Source organism: Mytilus trossulus, chromosome 3, assembly GCF_036588685.1.
Source record: "Mytilus trossulus isolate FHL-02 chromosome 3, PNRI_Mtr1.1.1.hap1, whole genome shotgun sequence".
NCBI classification, from domain to species: domain Eukaryota; kingdom Metazoa; phylum Mollusca; class Bivalvia; order Mytilida; family Mytilidae; genus Mytilus; species Mytilus trossulus.
The window spans coordinates 91,354,672-91,371,431 of record NC_086375.1 but is presented as its reverse complement, the minus strand read 5'-3'; the positions used below and the strand labels follow the sequence as shown (position 1 = coordinate 91,371,431).

The following is a 16,760-nucleotide window of genomic DNA, read 5'->3' as shown; positions in this document are numbered from 1 at the left end:
CCCTTTATCAAATTGAACACAATAATATGTGGCATAAACAAAACTAGTATTGATTTAAGGAATGTAACCTACCTTTATCAAAAAAGGACCAGAAAAGCACAGACAGAAAAATTAGGTTAGGTTTAGAGAAAGGCTTCTAATTTTGTAAAATTTTAAATTACTAGATACTGATAAATGCAGGCCATGTTCTAATTTTGGCTGTTGCAACAGTTACCATTTCATAGTTATGTCCCTTGAGTTTGTCTCTGAAACTGTATTAATGGTTAAAATATTACTTAGGTTAGCCTTGGAGTAAGTCTACATCTATTTTCAACATTGTCAATTACCATACTAAATAACAAGAAAAACAAACCAAACAACAAGAAACTCCTTTAATGTTTCATTTGAATCAATTAGTTTATGTGAAAGATTTGAACTGATTTAGTCATTAAAATCGATCTGATTCAAGCTCAAATATGAAAAATCAACCAAATATGCCGAAAAATGTCACTTTTCGGATGGTTTTTGTCAAAAATGAAGGTGGCCGTGCAGCATCCGTGTTCATCCTCAACTTTTATATATGTTATTTACTATCATAAAATACAACTTCAATTTCAATATTAAGGATGAACACAAATGCAGCCACTTTTGTTTTACACAAAACCGTCCAAAATTTAACTAAAATGCTAGAATTGTGAAGAATTCAGTAATTTAGCATGACTTTAAGGTGCCAGTACCCGATATATGTTCATTGTATAGTCAAATATAGCCCATATTTATGTAGCAGAGGCACTCTACTGTGCTATAAATAACTAAAAGTTTACATTTAATCAATTTTGTAAAACTGCTATATTTTGAGGCCAAAAAGGGCTCTTACTGGACCTACTCCTTTTTGACTCAACATTGATGGAAACCAAAAATATTGTGAAATTGTTTTTTTTTAAATTTTCATTTTTCCTCAAAAAGCACATTTTTTACCTTAAACACTAACCAAAAAAATTATCAAATTTGTAATTGAAAAACAGGAACAAAACTTAGATGTTCAATTTCTAAATAGATTATGTTTCCTAAGACACATATCTTTCTTTCAATAAGTCATAAGGTCATGCATGATTCAATTGTAGAATATTTGCTGATTAAATCATGAAGTCAATATATTTTATAAGTAATGAAGTAATATGTATTTCAGTAAGAAATTTTTCCTGTGGACCCTCACCAATACCAGAGTTATGTCCCCCTGAACCTGCTGAAGTTTTAAATGAAATAGCTATTGGCAGAGAAAGAATCTCACTAAAAGAGGTTCTATTGGAAGGTAAAACTTATTGGAGAGAGAAAAAGATTTCAATGGAAATTTACTGTAGCTTTCTATATCAATAGAAAGTTATAGAAAATGTATGAACATTAGATCGATAAAGAATGGATATTGGTTTGATGAGAAAATGTCACAAAATAAAATGACATATTTTAAAGTATAAAGTAATAATGCTTTTATTACTGTTCTTCATCTTGACTTATGCAGAAAGCTCCTGCATTAAAGCAAAATCATGATTGCCACTTACTTTAACATAAAGGCTGGTCTTTGTTATGTAACAATAATTAATGCATATTTAGTAGAAAGAGGTTAATAAAAATATATATTTTACACTTTTTTCTAAGAAAGAAAGAAAGAAATCTCACCTGCTGGGATGTAGTTAACTAAAGATATTAGAAATAACTGTCAAGAAAACTTGAAAATGAACAAAACTTGTAAACTTAAGTTTGTCCAAAATATCCTTAACATAGCTGAATTTATAAATATTGATTTAATTTCAGGAACATTTGGAAAGATATATGAAGGAATATTATTAAGTGATGACGAAAACCAGTTCCCTGTAGATCAAGAAATTATTGTAAAAACTGTCACGGGTACGAACATTATTTAATATGATTAAAATAGATATTGTTATTTATATAACAGTTTGTAATCAAAATGTAAAACTAAGAAGATGTGGTAGGATGACCACTGAGACAACTCTCCACTACCAATACACCTTATCGCTATTTGTCCGCCATTACTGGACATCACACAAGTTCCCGTAAAATTTTGACGTCATAAAAGAAAATATCTGATGCCACAATGGAAAAGAGATTGTTGGATGACGTCAAAAGTTCATGCGGGACAGATTCTCGGGTCAAGCGGGAATAGCAATAAGGTGTATTGACGCAGAAGTCTACAACTATAGATCACCGTGAGGTCTCCAATAGACAGCAAAACCCATAACGTATAGTCAGCTATAATAGGCCTGGAAATGACAAACATAATCAATTCACACCAGAAAAATAACGGCCTGATTTTTGTACAAAATAAAGAAACTAAAATCAACTATAATATACAATAACAAAGAAAAAACACTGAATTTTAGGCTAATTTATGTTATTGTACAGATTTCAACAATTAGCAAAATAGTTACCTTATAGTGAGTTATGAAAGAACCTAAAATGTAAAACAATTCAAACTAGAAAACAAATGGCTAAAAGCTTTTTTGAAGGACGAAAAAAGAAGAGGGTAGAAATACATGATCTTTTTATAAACAAAAAATTAATTATTAGAGACTTTTTTAAAAGTGATTGTTTTCAGATGGGTTTACTGTTGAATTTCTAAATCACAGACACCAATAATTGTAATCATAAAAGGACATGGTTAAAAGAATATAATAACATAACATTTTTTGTTTTAGTATTTTTGAAGCACTTTTCTCCACAAATAGGCAATGTTTATTGTGATCATGGTAAGCTATTTATCAATTTCAGATCAAGCTCGAGAAGACCAAGTACAACTGTTTTTATCTGAGAGTTGTATGATGAAGAGTCAAGTGAACACCAATATTTACCCAGTAATAGGTTCATGTATTGGAGATGGACTTTTACCTTATATCATATATCCAAATACCACGGTGGGCAACCTAAAAAAGTTCTTACTTCAGTGCCGGGTCTCAGATACTGGTTCACATTGTGTGAGTAGAAATATATAAGATTTTTATAGAATACATTTTGCTACTGTTCCTATGAATAATTTATTACTACAATGAAATATATTATTTTACTAGTTATTTTGACAATATGTTTTGTAGAATTTTGTACTGATGTGGTAAACAAATGCAGGTTTTTATGGAATTTTTACATCAACATGGAAATATAAGATGTGTTCTATGCAGGGGATATAGGAACTCTGTTCTTTTATTTTGGTTTTATTATAACCAAAATATTTCGTTCAGATCGGTTTTAAGAATTACAGATTAAAGAAATAATCATAAGTTGTTTAGAAATATAACTTTCATTTGTACTCATCTTGAAACAGGATAGAATGCCCAGCAAAGGAATGTACAGGCTGCCGTTTTCCTTCTCGTATTTGAACATTTTAAACTGTTATAAATCTATTTAGTGAAATCTGTTCAGAAGACAGAGATCTGTCACTTATCATTTGCAGAAACCAAACCTCTAATGCTATGTTGAATCAAGTTTGTTATGAAACTTATTAACTTATATGATGATATTTTTGTAGCCTAACTTATTCATTTTATAAGATGATATTTTTGTAGCCTATGTCAACGCAGCAGATAGTGTTCATGGCATTACAGATAATCAAAGGAATTCAGTTCCTTCACAGAAAAAGAATCATTCATAAAGATATAGCAGCTAGAAATTGTGTGTGAGTTACTTATTAATATGATAAATTGTTATATTTTCAGTTTTTCTGACTTTTGAGTCACAATATAATTTGCCCATAAAAACAAATATTTTGAGTTATGGAAAAATATTGACATTGTTCAATTCTTCACTGGAATTCAAAAATATGTTTGAATTCTCTTGATATCACTATTTGAGAAGATAAGGTTTTTCTAGAAAAAAACAAATAAAGAAATATCATAATGAAAGTTTACTCAATGTAAGAAGTAAATCAATGTACAAGGGATTAAAGAAATGTTTGATTCAAATCAATGTAGAGTTATCTCCCCTGTTTGACTCCCACTTCATCATTTTACAACTTTTCAAAGCATTACTGGTTCATGTATTGCTCTTTTATTCAACAAACTATCTTCAATTATTCTCTAATATGAACATGTATTGTATATTTGTAGGATTGATGGTGATCCCTCTAATATGAACATGTATTGTATATTTGTAGGATTGATGGTGATCCCTCTAATATGAACATGTATTGTATATTTGTAGGATTGATGGTGATCCCTCTAATATGAACATGTATTGTATATTTGTAGGATTGATGGTGATCCCTCTATTATGAACATGTATTGTATATTTGTAGGATTGATGGTGATCCCTCTAATATGAACATGTATTGTATATTTGTAGGATTGATGGTGATCCCTCTAATATGAACATGTATTGTATATTTGTAGGATTGATGGTGATCCCTCTAATATGAACATGTATTGTATATTTGTAGGATTGATGGTGATCCCTCTATTATGAACATGTATTGTATATTTGTAGGATTGATGGTGATCCCTCTAATATGAACATGTATTGTATATTTGTAGGATTGATGGTGATCCCTCTAATATGAACATGTATTGTATATTTGTAGGATTGATGGTGATCCCTCTAATATGAACATGTATTGTATATTTGTAGGATTGATGGTGATCCCTCTAATATGAACATGTATTGTATATTTGTAGGATTGATGGTGATCCCTCTAATATGAACATGTATTGTATATTTGTAGGATTGATGGTGATCCCTCTAATATGAACATGTATTGTATATTTGTAGGATTGATGGTGATCCCTCTAATATGAACATTATTTGTAGGATTGATGGTGATCCCTCTATTATGAACATGTATTGTATATTTGTAGGATTGATGGTGATCCCTCTAATATGAACATGTATTGTATATTTGTAGGATTGATGGTGATCCCTCTAATATGAACATGTATTGTATATTTGTAGGATTGATGGTGATCTAATATGAACATGTATTGTATATTTGTAGGATTGATGGTGATCTCTAATATGAACATGTATTGTATATTTGTAGGATTGATGGTGATCCCTCTAATATGAACATGTATTGTATATTTGTAGGATTGATGGTGATCCCTCTATTATGAACATGTATTGTATATTTGTAGGATTGATGGTGATCCCTCTATTATGAACATGTATTGTATATTTGTAGGATTGATGGTGATCCCTCTAATATGAACATGTATTGTATATTTGTAGGATTGATGGTGATCCCTCTATTATGAACATGTATTGTATATTTGTAGGATTGATGGTGATCCCTCTAATATGAACATGTATTGTATATTTGTAGGATTGATGGTGATCCCTCTATTATGAACATGTATTGTATATTTGTAGGATTGATGGTGATCCCTCTAATATGAACATGTATTGTATATTTGTAGGATTGATGGTGATCTCTAATATGAACATGTATTGTATATTTGTAGGATTGATGGTGATCTCTAATATGAACATGTATTGTATATTTGTAGGATTGATGGTGATCCCTCTATTATGAACATGTATTGTATATTTGTAGGATTGATGGTGATCCCTCTAATATGAACATGTATTGTATATTTGTAGGATTGATGGTGATCCCTCTAATATGAACATGTATTGTATATTTGTAGGATTGATGGTGATCTAATATGAACATGTATTGTATATTTGTAGGATTGATGGCTCTAATATGGACATGTATTGTATATTTGTAGGATTGATGGCTCTAATATGAACATGTATTGTATATTTGTAGGATTGATGGCTCTAATATGGACATGTATTGTATATTTGTAGGATTGTCTCTAATATGAACATGTATTGTATATTTGTATTCTTTAATATGAACATGTATTGTATATTTGTAGGATTGATGGTGATTGTTGTATAAAGATAACAGACAATGCTTTAGCCAGAGATTTGTTCCCCTCAGAATATAACTGTCTGGGAGACAATGAAAACAGACCTGTCAAGTGGTTAGCAGTAGAAGCTATTGTAGAAAGGAGATTCTCATTTCCCAGTGATGTGGTATGTGTCATTTATGTATCCTTAGTTGTGAGAAAGATGTACAAGTCTTGTTTCAGACTTCCAAAAAAACAAATTCAATAGTATTAGACAAACATATGTTGGTAATTTATCTTCCGTAATCTGAACACAAGTCTTATCTGACAAGTTTCACTGTACATGAAAATAAAATAAATATAGATTCTACTGCTGCATCAAATGTGATATATTATTTCTTCACTGGAGGCCGTTAAATTTTCAAATTTAACATGCAAGACTTACTGAACATTTTATATATTAATTTAATTTGGTACAAGAATCATTGTTAGTTTCTGCAGTCTCCTTCATATCAGGCTCTACTGTCCATAACCTCAATTTCATGTTTCATTGGTCAAATTTAATTTTTGAGCTACATATTTTTTTGTGTGGCATGTTATATTTTGATTAAAATGTTTCAAGTTTAAGATTTTTTATTTTCTGTTATGTTTTTTGTTGTCTTTTGATTTATTATTTAATGATACATTGTATTTATTTTGTGTTTCTAGTTGTTGTTAGTTGTAGCCGTATTGTATATAATACGTTTATTTTATGTTTTCAGTGGTCATTTGCTGTAACGGTTTGGGAAATGCTAACTTTAGGCCAGATTCCTTATTCAGAAATAGATCCATTTGAAATGGCTGGTTATTTAAGAGAAGGATACAGAATAGCCCAGCCTTTGAACTGTCCTGATGAACTGTAAGTTTTTGTTTGGCAAATAAGCAAATGTGTTTTTATGTTCCCGCCTCAAGGTGAACAGGGCATTTGGTGTTACCCTGTACTGTCTGTCATTCTATCTTTCCGTCATTTTGTCTTTCTGTCATTCTGTCTTTCTGTCTGTCCCATTTTCGTTTGAAAAGCAGGCTTGAGTGGGGGCATTCATGTCCTCAAAAACATTCTTTTATCTTAACATTTTATGCTCCTGAATATTGCTTGAGTTTTAACGAATGTGACCAAGTCATAAATTATGCTCTCATCTTGCAGTGAACCTAAGGATTGGCTGGTATAAAGAAATCAGCTTGAAGTCTCCCAATCCATAGAAAGACCCAAGCTTAGGGAAAAATGTAAAAAACAAAAATAATTATAAAGGTTTTTTAGATGATCTGATGCAAGAAAAAAGATATACAACTTTTACAGTGGCATTCCAAAATTTCATCTTCTTTTTCCTATTGGATTCATTTTGCAGAACTTGTATTACTGATTTACCGGTATGCTAATTTATTTCGCTCGAATAAATGATAATCTGTTTATTGCTATTTTACCTATGACAACATTGTAAATTTCATTGACAACATGGTTACATCACATGCTCCCTTAGTTTCTAGCGATAATTTTTCATATCACTCTACTGTGCTGAGAAAGGAAATTATCAGTCAGTAAGATCAAAAGGAAATTTTGTAAAAAAGCGATAATGAAATTTACATGTTTTGTTTTAGATTCACTGTGCTATCTTATTGTTGGAATACTAATCCTGATGACAGACCAAAGTTTTCACAGTTACTTATTTGTTTACAAGACTTCTACACTGCCCTCGGGAGATATGTCTGATGTCCATATCGACATATGTGTTCTGCTGTGTAACATCATTCTGATCGGAGGAAGGACACTAAACAATGTTCTGAAATGTTTAAACAGACTCCCAGATCAGCAAAATTGTGTTAAAAGAAGAAATTTATGTGAAAGAGGAAAGTAAGAGTGTCAAATATTATCAATTGTGAAATCCTGTTTTATACGAACTATATCCCAAATATCAGTAATATGATTGAGGGTATATGACAAGAGTATTTACTCTTTAACAATGCCAAAGACTATGAAATAGAATTATAATAATAATCAACAACGATAAGACCATACCCTGTCTCATGTTCTCTAGTAAATGTTCACCATGTCTTTGATAACTTGTGAAAATGTGTTTTACAAGAGAAATTCGTTTGTTTTATGCTCAGGAAATGTGTAAGACAGGTAGCTCTGCTAGATGTTATGTTACCCAGTCTATGTTACAATGGATAATAATGTTGTATATTATGGATCATATATACTACTCCATCAGAAGAATACAAATACTTGGTATCTGTGGAATACATTTATTTAAACAAAATGTTAACAAATGTGTAATATAATTAAGGTAATAAGGGGGGCAGGTCAACATGGAGACAATTACAATAAACCAGACCAGAAATGCAAAGAGCAGTTGTGGTCTTTCAGTAGAAAAATCGTGATGATATGTCTAATAAATAGCCGTTTTTTTACATGTTCCTTGTGTCTTAAACATACTGCAAAAAACAAAATTGCTAACAAAATGTTCAAAATTGTATATCTGTCAACTTTGTATTATTCTTTAAATAAGTCCTGAAAATCATGGTATATTTAGTTAGGAACAATTTATATTTTTCAACAACATTCATGAAGAACTTGAATATAATAACTTAATTTTATAAGTTTCAAATTATTTGTCAGAATGGCAATGGGCTAATGCAATATTGTAATTACATAGCTACTGTATATAGATTTTTATGTTTTTAAATTGCAAAAGATATGTGGATTTTAGAGATTTCAACTACTTAATTTAAAGATTTTTGTCTTTATTTTATATTCTTTTTGTAATGCATCAGGAGTATGCATTACAGAATTTGAGAGCGTTTCCATAGATAAATGAATTGGCAATCAGAGGGCAGTTTTTCTTTCAACCCACAATTTATAAAAGTTCAGTTACTTGTTTTCAATTCTAAGAATTCTTTAATTCACTATTAATCACTTTCTCTGAGATAATTTTACAGTCTTTTAGCTTTTCAATGTTTACAACCAATAGCATGATTTTATTCAAATCTCAATTATGAGGAGGGGTTAGTTCCTTAATCGGGACTTCAGGATCGGATGGTTTTTTAAAGCTCAGGATTTCGGGATCCGGGAATTATTTTTTGAATTTCGGATGTCAGGATTTAAATTTCTTTAAATTGGGACCTTTGGATTTTATGTTTTTAAGCACAGGATTTTGGGATCAGTCCTCCCCCCTCAGTTATGTAATGACTAGGGGTGACATAAGAGTGTAATACATAGTGGTAAAATGTCTAGTTACTTTGTACTCAATTTAAAAAATTGTGCAGATTAATTGGAATTGTGAAAATGAATATTATTAAGCTATAACTGATTCAGCTTGAAGAAAGTTGATTGCCAATGAAATAAAAATGTGTTTGTATAATTTGTTGTTTGTGCCAAATTAGATATCATTGTAGAAAAAGTTCATGTGTATATTTTTTATTAATCATAATAACATAAAAGTTTGTTTATATATATTATTTACATTTTTTCATTTCATTTGTGCCATATATTGAATTGAAATGTTCATTTTATAATTGTGATAGTAACCTATTATTTGTTTATTGAAAGACATGCTTTAATGGAGTAAAGATTGTGTCGTTTATCCTTTTTTATATGTACTAATATAAAATATAAATGTTTTAAATGTATCATCTTAGATGAAAGGGGTCTAATAGAAAGAGATCTTCTCGCATCCTGTCTATTATTGTTTTGAAATAAACTTCAATCATTTGGTTTAATTTGATTGGATCACTTACAAGAAGGTGCACTTGAGGTTGGTGTTCCAAATAACGGAGGAATCTACCAGTACATACATACATACAAAGGTGTGAAACTGTCATAATTTGATATAAAAAAGAAGATGTGGTATGATTGCCAATGAGACAACTATCCACAAAAGACAGTGATAGTTTGTACGTACACAAATAAATGTGAAAACCATTTAGTATACTATTGTTAATTTTATCGCCACAAAGACTAGAACTGTAAAACAAATTATCCCTTAAAATTTAGACTAGACATAAAGTATTTATGTCTTGCAACATTTTCTACTTTCACCATAATATTATTATATAAGGAGACCTATATATAAGGTCCAACATTTGTGATATTCTTCTAAAGTTAATATGGCTGCTACTAAGTAATAATGAGTGCTAGAAAATCATATTAAAATGTGTTTTGTACTAAAACAAGGGTTCTGATATTTAGGACTCATTTTATCAATGAAATGGTATATGATTCTAAGAGGTTTTCAACTCCTTATTTACTTACTTCAAATAATAGAAATCATGATTGCTTTGTCATGTGAAAAAATGAGAACATGAAAGTTGTCAATTATTAGGGCCAGGAAATATGCAAATCTTCAATTATTTTATCAGTCAAATTTGAATTATTGCACATTTTAACATTGAACAATCAGTCTGATATTGCTTAGACAGTTCTTTGGGGAATATATGTACTTTTATTTGCTGTTGCATGCAACAGTAATTGGAAAAAGTTTATTTAACACTTTAAAATCTGTAAAAAGGTATTGAATATTAATTTACAGTGTATATGCTTATTTGGTTTGTGAAATACATTTTTATATTATTTGTACTTTTTGTACTTTGAATATTGACTCAGTGGTTGGTCCCTTATTTTAGCGGGAATAATAATTATTTCTATCCTTTTCATTTAATGTTATTTCAGCAGAAATAATATAAAATTGATACATGTACATGACTTTTTAAATATCTGCTGTTTTATTATCCCTAGATTTTGGTATATGCCGGAGGACTTTAGACCATGGGTAAATAGCAATCGAGTGATAATAACAGGGTAGATATGGAAGTCATTTATTTATTTATCATTCATTTGTATGTATCTAGGATGATACTTTGTTTGAGAATTTAATTTTAAACACAATTAAAACAACAAGAAAGTTCTGAAATCTTTTCTTAAAATTATAACAGGATTTCTGTAAATGTAAATAGTTACACTATTTCCTAAAAATTGATCTGATTCTGTAACAAAACACCCATTTTGGAATATCTTCCTGTTCTGCCATAATGCAGAATAACATCTTTTACATATCAAAGACATGACATCATATACACATCACAAAAGTGATGTCATAACTAAATAGCGTTGTTCTTTAATAGGGCAAAATTACATGTTATCTATCTTTGTGATCTGACTTCTATCAAAATATAACTGGGCAGATTTTGGGGGTTTGATGTATGCAAAACTGCAAAAGTTTGAACAGATATGTGATAATCATGATTTCTGTCCTATGGATTTAAAATAAAAATAGATGTATAACATTTTGAAAGTGTTTTCATTGAAATCTGTGCTGAATGACATTTTATTTCACAAGGCTTTGGAGCAGTGTGTTGATTTATAGTTTTATAAAAGTGTCATGAAGCTTCGTATACTAACTATGTTTTGTTTTATAATATCATTGTACTTGCAGTATTAAATAAATAAATTTATCAGAAAGAGACTGTTTATTTTTTTAGATAAGATGTGTTACACTAAGGAATGCCAATAGAGCAGTTGTTGGTCTGTACTTAGCTGAGAAGACATAAAATGTCTACTACAATTTCTTCATAGAATTGCAGATTCTATATTCATAGAAACATAAAGTCTCTAATTGCTTCATGTGGACTGAAATTACACATGAATATAAATTCTAGGTTTTGTACTAACTAAGTCAGTATAGAATACACAGGGTAGTGATTTCCTTCATATATATCGGACCAATCAGAAGTCAAATTAGGAAATCCTCTCTTTCATCCAGTCAAGGTGAGCAAAACATTCAATCTTGAGGAATTGATAGCTGTGGACAAGGCTATTATCATTTGAATATCATCAATCTCTTGAAATTTACCTAAAATTCTTCCCGAACATTAGCATGATTCTAAAATGGGGAAGAATATAACAGGGCACTATATTTTTTGTCTTTATATTTGCAATGAGTTTATAGATATCAAAAATCTCTATGCTGGACAGGGACCCAAGGGAGTAGGTCCGGTAAGGACCGATTTTGGCCTCAAATTTCAGGTTTATCTGAAGCAAGATTTTGACCACTTTTTAAACACTTAAGTGTCTATTTTATTTGATTCAATTAGTTTATGTGAAAGATTTTCACTGATTTAGTCATTACAAACGAACCGATTGAAGCTCCAACATGAAAAATCTACCAAATATGCCGAAAAATGTCACTTTTCAGATGTTTTTTGTCAAAAATGAAAGTGGTAGCATCCGTGTTCATCCTCAACCTTTATATATGTTTTGTATTATCATCAAATACAACTTACATTTCAATATTAAGGATGAACACAAATGTGGCCACTTTCGTTTTACACGGAAACCATCTAAAATTTAACTGAAACGCCAGAATTGTGAAGATTTAAGTAATTTAGCGTGACTTTATGGTGCTATTACCCGATATACGTGCATTGCATTGTCAAAAACAGCCCATATCTATGTAGTAACTATGATTGAGCACTCAAATGTTGCCTTTATAGACAATGATTGGCATTTCAATGGGGCCACAATAGAATATGATTGAGCAATTCAATGAGACCACTAAAGAATACAATTGAGCATTTCAATGTGGCCACTATAAACTATGATTGAGCATTACAAAATGACCACTATAGACTAGGATTGAGCATTTAAATGAGACCATTATATACTAGGATTGAGCACTACAATATGGCCACTATAGACTATGATTGTAAAATTGAGAAAGGAAAATGTCAAAGCGACAACCACCCGACCATAGAGCAGATAACAGCCGAAGGCAACCAATGGGTCTTCAATGTAGCGAGAATTCCCGCACCCGTAGGTGTCCTTCAGCTGGCCCCTAAAAATATGCATAATAGTACAGTGATAATGGACGTCATACTAAACTCCGAATTATACACAAGAAACTAAAATTTAAAATCATACAAGACTAACAAAGGCCAGAAGCTCCTGACTTGGGACAGGCGCAAAATTGCAGCGGGGTTAAACATGTTTATGAGATCTCAACCCTCCCCCTATACCTCTAGCCAATGTAGAAAAGTAAAAGAATAACAATACGCACATTAAAATTTAGTTCAAGAGAAGTCCGAGTCCGATGTCAAAAGATATAACAAAAGAAAATAAATAAAATGACAATAATACATAAATAACAACAGACTACTAGCAGTTAACTGACATGCCAGCTCCAGACCTCAATTAAACTGTTTGAAAGATTATGTCTTCATCATATGAATATCAGGCACAATCTCTCCCATTAGGGTTTTAGTATCATACTATCATAAAATATATGAGAAGAACATAACCCGTGTCATGCCAACAACTGTTTTTAAGAAATAAATAAATAAATGTGTTTGGTTCCGATGCAAAGACCCTATCAGTGAATCAATATTAAAGCCAAAATATGCAATCTTTAATGACCTGACAACAGTATCGTAACTATATCCCCTTTTTATAAGTCTATTTAAAGGTTTGTGCATTTCACTGTGACACTTTAAACAATGATTTAGCACTACAATATGGCCACTATAGACTATAAGAACTTCAATGTGGCCACTCTAGACTATGATTTAACATTTCAATGAGACCACAATAGAATTTGATTGTGCATTTCAATGAAACCACTAAAGATTAATTGAGCATTTCAATTTGGCCACTATAGTCTATGATTGAGCATTTCAGTTAGACCTCAATAGGATATGCTTTAACTTTAAATGTTACCACTGCAGACTATGATTGAGCGTTACAATGTGACCACTATAGACTATAATTGAGCATTACAATGTAGCCACTAAATACTATGATTGCATAACAATGTTACCACTGCAGACTTAGATTGGGCATTTCAATGTAGCCTCAATAGACTATGATTGAGCATTTTAATATGGCCACTATAGACTATAATTGAGCATTACAATGTGGCCACTATAGACTATGAGTGCATTACAATGTGACCTCTATAGACTATAATTGAGCATTACAATGTGGCCACTATAGACTTTGATTGCATTACAATGTGATCACTATAGACTATAATTGAGCATTACAATGTGGCCACTATAGACTATGATTGCATTACAATGTGACCACTATAGACTATAATTGAGCACTTCAATGTGGCCACTTTAGACTATGATTGCATTACAATGTGACCACTATAGACAATAATTGAGGATTACAATGTGACCTCTATAGACTATAATTGAGCATTACAATGTGGCCACTATAGACTTTCATTGCATTACAATGTGATCACTATAGACTATAATTGAGCATTACAATGTGGCCACTATAGACTATGATTGCATTACAATGTGACCACTATAGAATATAATTGAGCACTTCAATGTGGCCACTTTAGACTATGATTGCATTACAATGTGACCACTATAGACAATAATTGAGGATTACAATGTGACCTCTATAGACTATAATTGAGCATTACAATGTGGCCACTATAGACTTTGATTGCATTACAATGTGATCACTATAGACTATAATTGAGCATTACAATGTGGCCACTATAGACTATGATTGCATTACAATGTGACCACTATAGACTATAATTGAGCACTTCAATGTGGCCACTTTAGACTATGATTGCATTACAATGTGACCACTATAGACAATAATTGAGGATTACAATGTGGCCACTATAGACTATAATTGAGCATTACAATGAGACCACTATAGACTTTAATTAACCATTACAATGTGACCACTACAGACTTTGATTGCATTACAATGTGACCACTATAGACTATAATTGGGCACTACAATGTGACCACTTTAGACTATGATTAAGCATTTCAGTGAGACCACTATAGACTTTGATTGCATTACAATGTGATCACTATAGACTATGATTGAGCATTACAATGTGACCACTAACGACTATAATTGAGCATTACAATGTGACCACGATAGACTATAATTGAGCATTACAATGTGACCACTATAGACTATGATTAAGCATTTCAGTGAGACCACTATAGACTTTGATTGCATTACAATGTGATCACTATAGACTATAATTGAGCATTACAATGTAGCCACTAAATACTATGATTGCATTACAATGTTACCACTGCAGACTTAGATTGAGCATTTCAATGTAGCCTCAATAGACTATGATTGAGCATTTTAATATGGCCACTATAGACAATAATTGAGCATTACAATGTGACCACTATAGACTATAATTGAGCACTTCAATGTGGCCACTTTAGACTATGATTGCATTACAATGTGACCACTATAGACAATAATTGAGGATTACAATGTGGCCACTATAGACTATAATTGAGCATTACAATGTAGCCACTAAATACTATGATTGCATAACAATGTTACCACTGCAGACTTAGATTGGGCATTTCAATGTAGCCTCAATAGACTATGATTGAGCATTTTAATATGGCCACTATAGACTATAATTGAGCATTACAATGTGGCCACTATAGACTATGAGTGCATTACAATGTGACCTCTATAGACTATAATTGAGCATTACAATGTGGCCACTATAGACTTTGATTGCATTACAATGTGATCACTATAGACTATAATTGAGCATTACAATGTGGCCACTATAGACTATGATTGCATTACAATGTGACCACTATAGACTATAATTGAGCACTTCAATGTGGCCACTTTAGACTATGATTGCATTACAATGTGACCACTATAGACAATAATTGAGGATTACAATGTGACCTCTATAGACTATAATTGAGCATTACAATGTGGCCACTATAGACTTTCATTGCATTACAATGTGATCACTATAGACTATAATTGAGCATTACAATGTGGCCACTATAGACTATGATTGCATTACAATGTGACCACTATAGAATATAATTGAGCACTTCAATGTGGCCACTTTAGACTATGATTGCATTACAATGTGACCACTATAGACAATAATTGAGGATTACAATGTGACCTCTATAGACTATAATTGAGCATTACAATGTGGCCACTATAGACTTTGATTGCATTACAATGTGATCACTATAGACTATAATTGAGCATTACAATGTGGCCACTATAGACTATGATTGCATTACAATGTGACCACTATAGACTATAATTGAGCACTTCAATGTGGCCACTTTAGACTATGATTGCATTACAATGTGACCACTATAGACAATAATTGAGGATTACAATGTGGCCACTATAGACTATAATTGAGCATTACAATGAGACCACTATAGACTTTAATTAACCATTACAATGTGACCACTACAGACTTTGATTGCATTACAATGTGACCACTATAGACTATAATTGGGCACTACAATGTGACCACTTTAGACTATGATTAAGCATTTCAGTGAGACCACTATAGACTTTGATTGCATTACAATGTGATCACTATAGACTATGATTGAGCATTACAATGTGACCACTAACGACTATAATTGAGCATTACAATGTGACCACGATAGACTATAATTGAGCATTACAATGTGACCACTATAGACTATGATTAAGCATTTCAGTGAGACCACTATAGACTTTGATTGCATTACAATGTGATCACTATAGACTATAATTGAGCATTACAATGTAGCCACTAAATACTATGATTGCATTACAATGTTACCACTGCAGACTTAGATTGAGCATTTCAATGTAGCCTCAATAGACTATGATTGAGCATTTTAATATGGCCACTATAGACAATAATTGAGCATTACAATGTGACCACTATAGACTATAATTGAGCACTTCAATGTGGCCACTTTAGACTATGATTGCATTACAATGTGACCACTATAGACAATAATTGAGGATTACAATGTGGCCACTATAGACTATAATTGAGCATTACAATGAGACCACTACAGACTTTGATTGCATTACAATGTGACCACTATAGACTA

The 16,760-nt window shown here is 31.4% G+C and overlaps 1 protein-coding gene across 2 annotated transcripts in view; it reads left to right on the top strand.

The window, feature by feature from the left end:
- Positions 1-11,336, top strand: part of LOC134712832 (tyrosine-protein kinase RYK-like) — a 48,168-nt gene extending 36,832 nt beyond the window's left edge. For both annotated transcript variants that reach the window (XM_063574782.1, XM_063574781.1), the window contains exons 8-14: positions 1,169-1,291; positions 1,792-1,884; positions 2,770-2,972; positions 3,558-3,667; positions 5,868-6,027; positions 6,602-6,738; positions 7,476-11,336. In XM_063574782.1, coding sequence (XP_063430852.1) covers positions 1,169-1,291; positions 1,792-1,884; positions 2,770-2,972; positions 3,558-3,667; positions 5,868-6,027; positions 6,602-6,738; positions 7,476-7,587 — 938 coding nt within the window. In that variant the 3' untranslated portion in view covers positions 7,588-11,336. The remainder of the gene's footprint in view (positions 1-1,168; positions 1,292-1,791; positions 1,885-2,769; positions 2,973-3,557; positions 3,668-5,867; positions 6,028-6,601; positions 6,739-7,475) is intronic.
- The last annotated feature ends 5,424 nt before the right edge of the window (positions 11,337-16,760 follow it).